The following is a 10,793-nucleotide window of genomic DNA, read 5'->3' on the forward strand; positions in this document are numbered from 1 at the left end:
GGATAAAGTCAACTCTGGTTGCCTTGCCTCGGCTGCTCCCTTTTCCTACTTGGACAGGATATCTTGCTCCATCTAGAGCAATGTCAACTCTGGCTTAGAGGACAAAGCTCCTAATTTCTCTAGGAAGACTCATAACCAAGACCATATCCCCTGTGAAGGGTGCCTCTCAACCTAACCCCAAGTGATTGAGTATCTCTTAACATTATTAGGAATATGCCAACCTCATAATGCTAGTTCCCCACATAGCTATCTGTTTCATTCTCATAACTTTCTCTTCTTCTTGATCCCTAAGAATTCCATTAGGGCTATCCATCTTGACTTCACTATCTCCAAGTTCCTATTTATTTGTTCAGGGACTTGAGATAGCTACTCTATCATGGTACCCTAACTCTAACGAGGCTGTAAGAGTTTGTCCAACTTAGGTGGCCACTACACCCTCTTAGTGGTATACAGACTCAACCCCTAACTATCTTGTTCAACTCTTTATAATTTCTCTTCCTCTTGAGGGGAGATCTGATAGCACTTAAATAGTGACTACTACTCTCTCTCTCTCTGATCTCCACTAGTCTTACTCTCAGTGACCTCATAGTCTATCGAGTCTTATTAAGATACCACCTTAACATCTAAGAGTCACCATTTCTATTTATCACGATCAAAATCCTTGTTCGCTGTAATGAAAGTCACTACTTCCTCTGGTGATCACTTCTATATTCGTTCGTCACCACCAATGCCCTTGGTTCATTGTGACAAAACATACTTTCTCTTAACCTTTGCTAGTCTTATCTAGTTTCGTTCATCATGGTATTGCCTATCATCTGAAGGGCTTCCATGTCCCTAGCCTCACTGTGATCCCCAACTAAGTCGGCTACTTCCTTTCAGCCAATTGAGGAAGGGTTTGGCTCATATCTCTAGGCCATTAGCACTTCTGGTTCCCCCTATCCTCAGGGATCACTAGTAGGTGGAAAGCTATCTTTAGCTCTTTCTAGCTTTTTATATCCATTTAGGAATAGAAGATAGCTACTTTGATCGTGCTGCCTTAACATCATATTAAGGCTATACTAATTGTATCTAACTGAGGCTGCCACTTGACCCTTTCTGCTAGGGTTTAGACTCATACCTCTATCTAACTTGTAAGCTATTATCCTTTCTTTCTCTAGAGGGGAAGTCTCTCTATTGTTAAATAGTGGCGACCTTCTTTAGCTTATGATTTCCTATCATCATTTATTTGTTCCTTTCTAACTGAGGACTCAAACATCACCTCCTAGTGATCTTCAATACTTATTTTTCCTAGAGCATTCACCTTTAATCCATAACCTTAGTTGGACCTTAGCTAGTATTCCATCACTAGCTCTAACCTAAACTGGACTTTTCTAAATCCTTGCAGATAGTTCTCTTTTTCCTTTGCTAGAACCTCTATTCTAATATCAAAAATATCACACCTTACTTATATCATACCTTAGAGTCCATTTAGAGCCATTTCGGACCATTTTGGATGGCCTTAAACTTAAAAATTCCAATATGGACATTAATTTTCAGAAATTACTGTTCATTGCGTATTTTTCAAATTACAGGTCTAAATTTGAAAAATCATAACTAATTCTAGAAAATTTGTATGGAAGAATTCTAAAATTCCATGGAAAGATCTTTCAATGCTCTTTAAGAGGAAAAATATCCAATTGGACTTATTCTTGCTCAATTCATATAGTTTATTGGATAAAGATTACTGTTCATTTGGTAAGATTTGGAACTTTCAGATTCTATGCCTTAAGTTTAGAAATTCATTCTCCTTGTGTACACATCCAATTGAGGTGATCTACCTCTCATTTTAAAGCTTAAGATGTGTACTATAGGTTTACCAAATTTTATGACTTAACTAGTTTATTTGATAGGTCAAACTGCTCCAAGACCTACGTTTTATCCTTTCACCTTTGCTTGCTTTAATTCTTTTTATTTCTTTGGCATACATAACTTGGGTTTATTCTTTCCCATTCATGCTTATACATTTTTGTACATTCTATAAGTATTCTATACACATAAATTGCACCAAGGCATCCATAAACATAATTTACAACATAAGAGAATTATACGTTGAACATTAATCTCATTCATTAATATCAATAATTCTCCACTTTGTTCTCCTTGCTTCTCATGCCATTATTGCCCATCATTGATTGTCTTAAATGGTTGGTTAGGGAGGGGGTGAGATTTGAGGGAATCTCAGTAGTAAACAATACCATATTAATCATGCTAGATGGATGCTAATGCACTACACGCAACTTGTTTATTCTCTTATTAATTAATGACATATTAGCATGCTCAAAGCTAACTTCTTGATGCATGGCCATGGAGACATAATGTACTCATAATAAATAACAATTATAATAGCTAAAACATGTCACAATAACATTCAAATAACATGTACATAGCAACACACAAGCATACGACATCAAGCAAGGACAACAAGTAAGTTCACTACCTTAGACTTCAAGTTTTCCTTTTACTTTTTCTTTGACTCCCTTAACTTTCCAACCATGTGGGAATTCGGTTAACATCACCAAACATACTCTTGGATGTTCTAAGGTCCTAAACATAGTCACATTGATCATACAATCTATTAAAACCACTAGATTACATGAAGTTTAAGACTAGCTCTCTTAAACTCAACCTATTCTCTAAATTTTGGATTATTATTTTAACTTTGTAAAAATTGTTTCCTCAGGCCACTCCTATACAATTTTGTTCAAAGAATCCAAATATGAGTTTAGATTAATGAAAATCCAACTCTTTTCCCAAAATCAATTTGGCTGAATGGGGGGGTTTGTAACACCAAAGATTTCAACTTTAATTCCAATGCTTCCAATGCTTCCAATGCTTGTTCTTTAGGTTTACCCTATACCATTTTTCATTTTAAAACAATTGGAAGCCTTAGAATCATTAAAATCACATCCTAGATTATAGTTCTCATCTTGGCCGAACCATACCCCTAGTGAACCAACCATGAAATCTATTCAATAACAACTTAAAACCACTTGAAATAATCTTGAATCAATAGGTTTTAACCAAGTTTAACATCAAAATCATCCTCCCCTAAGCTTATATAAATTTGACCAGCACCTCCCTTTAGGGGATTCCACATTTTTCAGCCGTTAAACTCAAGAATACAAAGAAAGAAACAACATAGACCAACCTACTAATCTTAAATCCAAGCTTGGTTGATCAAAGGTAGGTGTTCTCCTCTTGATTATGCTTCAAGAAATAAAATTGCAAGAGTTTCCCCTAGTAATCTCATGTTGGCTGAAATGAAGGGGGAGGAGATGTTCTATTTATAGCCAAAACTTTGGCTTGAATGGACTAAAATGCCCTTGGTGGCTAATAGAAAGAGTAAGGGTAATTTTGAAACTTCAAGTGCACTTTTGCATTATCATTACATCATCTTCTTGCATCATCCTTACATCATTTTTTAGAAGGTGCCAAGTGTCACAAATGTGGTGGAGGAAAAGGGAGATTAAATCCTAGCAATTAGATCAAAACTTAATCCTTAAGTTTCCTCCGAATTTACTTGGCTTAAGTTTCTCCGGCTTTCTTGACAGCCTTCCAGAGCTCAGAAAATTCTCCTGTCTATTCTATAAATTTTCTTTTATTCTAGAGAATATCTATAAATTTTCTCAGGCCATAACACTTCTTTTAAGCCTTGCATAAAATTTATTTACTAAAATGCCCTTTTATCGGCATAAATGAATTTTTAATTTATTAAAGCTATTCCACTAGCTTTTTAGTTGCGGGACTAATTTTATAAATTAGTACAATATTTCAACCATTTAATATCATTTTTCCATATATTTTTGAGGTCTCTTGATATTTTAAATAATTACCTTAAATGGTATACTTTTTATTAGTCATAACTTCATAAATTCTATTTAAGCTGCCTCAGGGGTATTTTTATCATTTCTCTTCACAAAAGAGCATTAGAATATTATTTCTCATTTTTTGGGATTTTCTTGGAATTCTCAGTATACTCTTCCATTTTTACCCCTGATAGTCGTAACTTTCTGAATTTACAGTTTAGTCCCTACTTGGACTTAAGTTCATACAACCATCTCTTTGAGGTTTCTAACCTACCCCTTGGCTTGTTTTTAGTTTCTTTTCTTTTTTTGGGTCTTTGAGACTTTATTGAAGGCTCTAACTTTTATTACACATCAGTCTCTGAAAACTTTCACTTTGCAGTTTAGTCCTTGAAACTGCTTTGACTTCCTTTCTCATTTTTAGGACTTCTACTCAAAAAGGGCTTAGTAGCATACTTTCTTTAGTCTATTTCCGGGGCTTCTAGGCCTACAAATTGAGATGTGACAATAGGTCTACATTTAAGGATTTGACAATTGCCTTCTCAAATTTGACATTAAGATCTAAGCATTTGTAACTAATTATCCAAATTTTAACGTGAGAAAACCAAAATCTTCTCTATAAAAGGTGAGAAAAGTGAATGGATTACGAGAGTAATGCCTAATTTTTTTTTTAAAGTTTCTCATGACTTTTTAAGCATCAATTTTGAACGCAAAATATCATATTACCCCTAGTCTTTAAAAAAAAGAAAAGAAAAGAAAAGCAAACGAGAATCTTATAACTGCCGTTGGTCACCACTACTTTGATTGCTGGTGGCTACACACCTGGAGCTCTGAAGGGATAGGACTAGAGAATTATTGGAAAGGAGATGACCTAGAGAACAATGACTATTTTTTCACTTTAAAAAAATAACAACTTTTGTTATATGAAATTACAGTAAAATCTTAAACAGCGATAACTGGCTATATTTTAAAATGTCAATGATGACTAGGCGAATGATTATCATTTTAAGAAATAACTATAATTTCATGGATGGCTAATTCTACAATGACTAGACGCGTGGCTTCATCCTTGATATGAAATGAATTGTATCTGTATTTTTTAACTATGTTCATGCACTTTTAATACAATGAGTTATCAGTTCTCAATGATATGATGAACCCTATAAATTGTTAAGCGTCTACTTGTGCGGTAAGTAGCAACAAATTTAAAAAGAACCCTAACATATCTGCATCATCATCTATTTTATATCCCTTGAAACGTGGATGACATAAAAAGGAAAAAGCTTCGCTGAGGCAATAATGGCTAGTTAACGTTTCTCGAGGTCAATTATGTCTGCAAGTCTGTGGCAAAACGTAATTTTATACTGAGAAATTATTGCCTACAAAGCCCATTCCGCGCTATAAGAAGGTCTGTCACAAGCCTCAGATAGCCACCATTTACAACAACCAGCTTGCCTGCCGAACTAAAATACCCTCTTTGAATATATTCCTGATTCAAAAATTGACGGACAAAACATGTCTGAAAGAGATTCCACTAAGCTGCCACTACTAAGAAAAACAGTTTCACTACAAAAAAAAAAAACATGTGATTAGTGACAGAATTTAGAAATGAAATTCTTTAGTTAGGGACATAATTAGTAATAGAATCGGATTAGCAATAGAATTAAAGAATTGCTAATTGGATTCGTGAAGGAATTTCAATTCTATTGCTAATTAGTGACGAATTACATCACTAACCAATGATGGAATTTTTCTATCGCTACTCTGTTGCTAATTTTGTGATATAAAATTTTTGTTCCTAATTAGCAAGAGAATTTTTCTATCACTAATCTAATTTTTTTTAAAAAAATAAAAATGTCACCTGGCACCTCCATCTGTTGTCACCTCATCACTGATGATGATCATCAGTAACCTCACCTCCGTCGCTACCTGTCACCACTTCACCTCTACATGTTGCTGTCACCTCAACTCTGTGTACCATCTGTTGCCATCTTGGATACTATCTGTGTAATATCCCAAATGTTATGGATTTAAGTAAAGCATGATGAAGGAGAAAATTTCTAGAGAAATTATTGAGATTAAGACCCTTAAAATATGGTATAAATAATTATAAAGTTAATATCAGGAATTTAGGACCTATTTTCTTGGAAAATTCAAGGAAAAATAGTTAGAGGATAATTTTTGAGCTGACATTTTTAGGATAATTATTTTATGGACTAAAGAAACTAATGGAAGAAGAAAATTTGTGTAAAATATCCATGTTTGATTTCTAGAATTATTTGATTATCCTAGAAAAAAAGAAAAGGATCAAATTGAAGGGAAAATGAAGAGCAACGGGCATAATGGTCATTCCATACCCCTCACCCACTTAATCTGCCCTAACATCTTCTCCTTTCTTATTTTTCATATGTTATTTGAAGTGAAAACAGAGAGAGAGCTGAGAGAGTGACAGATCAAGAAGGGGAAAGGCTATCAGAGGAGGGAATCGGTTCATATAAGGTGAAAATCAAACAAGATGAGTCTCTTGAATCTTCTTACATCATTGTTTTTTCTTATTTGGGCATGTGTTGCAAGGTGATAATGAAGATGAAATCTGGTTTTTGAGAGAGAAAGTGAAGAGCATGAGAGCCAAGCTATAGAAATCATGTTAATGGTTAGGATGGAGTTTGTGGTTGGGATTTCTACACTAGCTCGTATGGTTGATTGCTCTAGTTTTTAGTTACTGAAACAGGGGTATTCAATTTGTTCAGTGGTAGTTTGAGAACCTTGGGGCTGTAGGAGATGTAATATATTTATGTATGTGTGTGGGTGTTGTTGCGTGTCAAATCTGGAATGTCAGTGGCAAGATCTCAAACTGAAAAATTGAAGAATCATTACGAGTTGATGCTCTACAACTATTATTGGCATATTGAGTTATTAGACGACCAAGCTTAAAAGCTCTATTGTGATGGTAAGACAATAGTTTTAAAGCTAGAGAACTTTTAAAACTAAGGTAAAAAGGGCTGTTCCAAATTTGGGAGTATGTTTGGAATCTGGAAAAATTTTGCAGATTTGCTTATGAATATGGCGTGAAGTATAGGAAGGGAAGAGAGATGATTAAACCTTAGACATATAAAAATATTTTTGAAACATGGGGTGCTGTCCAAAATTGATTAAAATGTGAAGAAAGATATTGAAAGATGAAAAATTTTATAGATTAGTAAGGTTGCTGAAATTTATGTTAAGAAGACTGAATCAAGATCTTTGGACATCAAAATAGTAAATAGAATGACGTACATAAAGCTGGAATTGTGGGGAAATATCTGAAAAGACTAATACATGATAATTTGTTTATAAGTTTGTGTAGTATAAGTGTGTGTGTGTGTGTGTGTGTGTAACCTCTAGAAGTATGACCATGGGAAGCATGAGGGAAAAGAGAGAATACTTAAATACTTATACCTATATATATTAATCTATCCTTGTCTATATAATTTATAGGATTTAATATTTGTTCAAGTCTATTAAGAAGGGAGCCAAGGAAGAAGCAAGGGGAAGTTAGTACGGAAGAAAAAACAAAAGGTAGTAACTCTTTTCCTTTAATGTGATTGTGCATTGATTACGACATGCTTGGATGTGCCGGTATGCTAATTATGCATGAGAACATGTAAGTTGCCTTTGCATGATATTATTTGTCATGACAATATGCATTGGTTTCCATTTATTTTGGAATATGTGCGTGATAGATGGCGACTGGCTATATGGGTGTATGGTGTATATGCATAATTGATTTTATTTAGATGCAAGGTGTTGTTCTCTTTGGCCTGTATAGCGTGTTGTTTGTGATCTTGTATGATTACGTGAAGGAAAATTGTTACTACTGGGATTCTCTAGAATTTCACTCCTTCTTCCATGTAATACAGCAAGAGTAGGTACTCCTAAGGGCAAGGGAGTAGTGATTGGTGGAGCTTAAAGGTACAGGAAGTTGAAGATCTTTTGTGCGTGTATATATTTTGCCTAAAATGCATCTTATTTTGGAGTGAAGATATACTGAATATCTATTTTAATGTGTAAATATTTCTCCATAAGAAGATGTCTGAGGGCAGATAAACCATAATAACTACTATTAAAGGAAATGATCAATATTTTGATATATAGTTATTATTTTGCTAAATATTATGTGTATCTGTATATGTAGCCCGTTGTATGAGCCTATGGCCAAAGTATTAAATGTTAAACCCCACTAGTTATGTTGACTTAATATAGGATTTAAAGGGCTGGATGGAGAAAGAATGGGTTTGATGGTTGAATACGAGCTATGGGTTTTAGACAGTTTTTACCGTTTTTGTAAAAAGGTTAAATCACGTATTTGAACCACTAGACAGGTTACTTTGAAAGTGAGATTTTGAAAAGTTTAAAACTTTTCAGAAAATCTTATTCCTTGAACAGGATCAAACCATGTGTTTCGGAATTGTAAAAAAATAAAAAAATTCATCTTTCTCAGGATTGAAACTTGGCTTTTAATGATTCGAGATTAAACAAAATAACTCTATTGGTGTATAAGGGATGTTTGTTACATTTTTGTTATTAGAGCATGAGGTTCTGGCAAGAGGTTAAAATGCTCTACTCGCTTGAGATATATAATTTTGTTATGGTTAATTGTAACAAAGGTGTTTATATTGTGGTTTTAGGAATTTGATTTCTATTATTATTTTACAACTGTCTACCTATGTTTTTTTGGAGTTTAGTGTTGCTATTGTTATTGATTATGATTTATTTCATGATCAGTAAAGGATGGTCATACTTAGAGGAGGTAGAAGTGAAGGTCGGGTTGATGAAAACAGACCCCTACTTGACCCTCTACAACAAATTTTGGATAGACTTAATGAACAACAACAAATGATAAATCACATCAGAGAGAATTAGGCCAGACAGGACTGAGAAAGAGAAGAAAAGAATAGAAATGATATTCCTATTGGAGGCTTACAACAACAACCTAAACTACAATCACAACAAAACCCATAATTGGTTCCTGAAATGGCTTCTAAAAGACCAGTTGCAGAGGAAGAAAGTCTACAATATTGGATTTCCAGATTCTGTAAGCATCAACCGCCATCATTTATGGGCAAATTGGATGTACAAGTAGTTGAGAATTAGATAATGAAATTAGAGAAGATTTTCAGAGTTATGGAGTACTTCATTTAAAAAAAGCTCAACTAAGGATATATAAGCTGGAAGGTGATGCAATAGATAGTAGAAAAATACTGAACTGGTTTTGCAAGCTAGGAACGTTCTATTTACCTGGGAAGTATTTAAAGATAAGTTTAATGAGAAGGATTTTCCTCAGTCAATTAGGGATGAGAAAGAAACTGAGTTCCTGATACTGGAGCAAGCTGAAAATGAATCATGTGATGATTATCTAGCTAAGTTCATCCGATTGTCTCGATATTCCACACAACTACAAGAGCGAAATAATGAACGTTGTAGTATTGGAAAATTGGTTTATGGATTGAAGCCCATTTTGAGAGAAAAGATGGCTCCTATGTAGTTAACTCATTTTGACACGATAGTGGAGGTATGTAGAATCACTAAAAGTAACTTGCAACCTCAAAATGTGATAAAAGGCTATATCAAGACAGAAGCTTCTGAAAGACCATCAAGGAAGAGAAGTAACTCAGCTCCCTGGGATAGGAGAAACGCAAAAAGAATGAACCGTCCAAGGAAGCCAGGATCCCAAAGAGTTACTAAAGTGAAAGAATGCCCTCAATGTGGTAGAAACCATGGGAACAGGCCATGTTGGTTTGGGCCAAGTGTTTATTACGGATATGGAAAACCCAGTCACTTTGCTAGAGAATGTATGCAAAAAGTAGAGGAGTTTAGGCCTAGGAATCAAGGTAGAGTCTTTGCCATGACTCATGAAGATGTTCGTAAGTCCCCAAATATGATCCAAGGTACAATTCAACTTAATGGCAATTTAGTACAAGCATTGTTTGACTTTGGTGCTTGTCATTCTTTTATTGCTTATGAATGTGCTAGACGAGTAGGGTTAAAGGTTGATAAATTGCGTTATGATTTGGTTGTGTTAACACCCACAGGTGCTAAAGTTATTACTGCTAGTGTTTGTTTAAATTGTTTGATTCAGTATGAGCAAAAGGATACAGTCATAAATCTTTTTCACATGCCGTTCCAAAATATGGATATAGTTATAGGCCTCAATTGGCTATTAGCTAATAATGCATGATTGACTGTGGAAATAAAAGGCTTGTGTTTCCTAATCCCCAAAAGATTAATGAAATGGAGCTTGAGCTAAACTTCATCTCTATAACCCAAGCAGAAAAGTGGTTATAGAAAGGGTGTCAAGGGTACATGGTTTTCTTTTCATTGCAAGCAAAGGCAATAGTAAATTTAGATGATATACCAGTGGTTTGGGAGTTTCTTAAAGTATTTCGCGATGACATAAGTGGGTTACCCCCTAAAAGAGAAGTGGAGTTTGTAATTGATATAATACCTGGAGCAAGACTAATTTCAAAAGCCTCTTACTGTATAGCTCCTAATGAAATGGCAAAACCAAAGAAACAAATGGAGGAGTTACTAGAAAAAGGGTTTATACGGCCCAGTATTTTGCCATCGGGTACTCTGGTGTTATTTGTAAAGATGAAAGATAGAAGCCTCCGATTATACATTGATTACAAGGAATTAAATAAGGTAACAATCAAGAATAAGTACCCACTTCCCCGAATAGATGATTTACTTGATAAGTTAGCAGGTTCTTGTGTATTCTCCAAAATTGATCTTAGATCGGGTTATCATCAGTTGTGGGTAAAAGCAGAAGATACACCAAAAATTGCTTTTAGAACTCAATATGGACATTACGAGTTCTTAGTGATGCCATTTGGACTGACCAATACACTGGCAGTATTCATGGATTACATGAACCGAATCTTTTGATAGTATTTGGATCAATTTATGGTGATT

General features: G+C 34.6%; 1 protein-coding gene across 1 annotated transcript; it reads left to right on the plus strand.

The window, feature by feature from the left end:
- Positions 1-9,525: 9,525 nt before the first annotated feature.
- Positions 9,526-10,059, plus strand: LOC114711684 (uncharacterized). Its single transcript, XM_028896101.1, has one exon. It carries the CDS (start codon positions 9,526-9,528, stop codon positions 10,057-10,059), a length of 534 nt encoding a protein of 177 aa, XP_028751934.1.
- The last annotated feature ends 734 nt before the right edge of the window (positions 10,060-10,793 follow it).

This window comes from Neltuma alba, unplaced genomic scaffold (genome assembly GCF_004799145.2).
Source record: "Neltuma alba isolate B1F8T4 unplaced genomic scaffold, ASM479914v2 tig00011304_pilon, whole genome shotgun sequence".
NCBI lineage: Eukaryota > Viridiplantae > Streptophyta > Magnoliopsida > Fabales > Fabaceae > Neltuma > Neltuma alba.

Coding starts and splice junctions, on each gene's coding strand:
- LOC114711684 (XM_028896101.1), top strand. CDS start 9,526: ATGAACCGTCCAAGGAAGCCAGGATCCCAAAGAGTTACTAAAGTGAAA.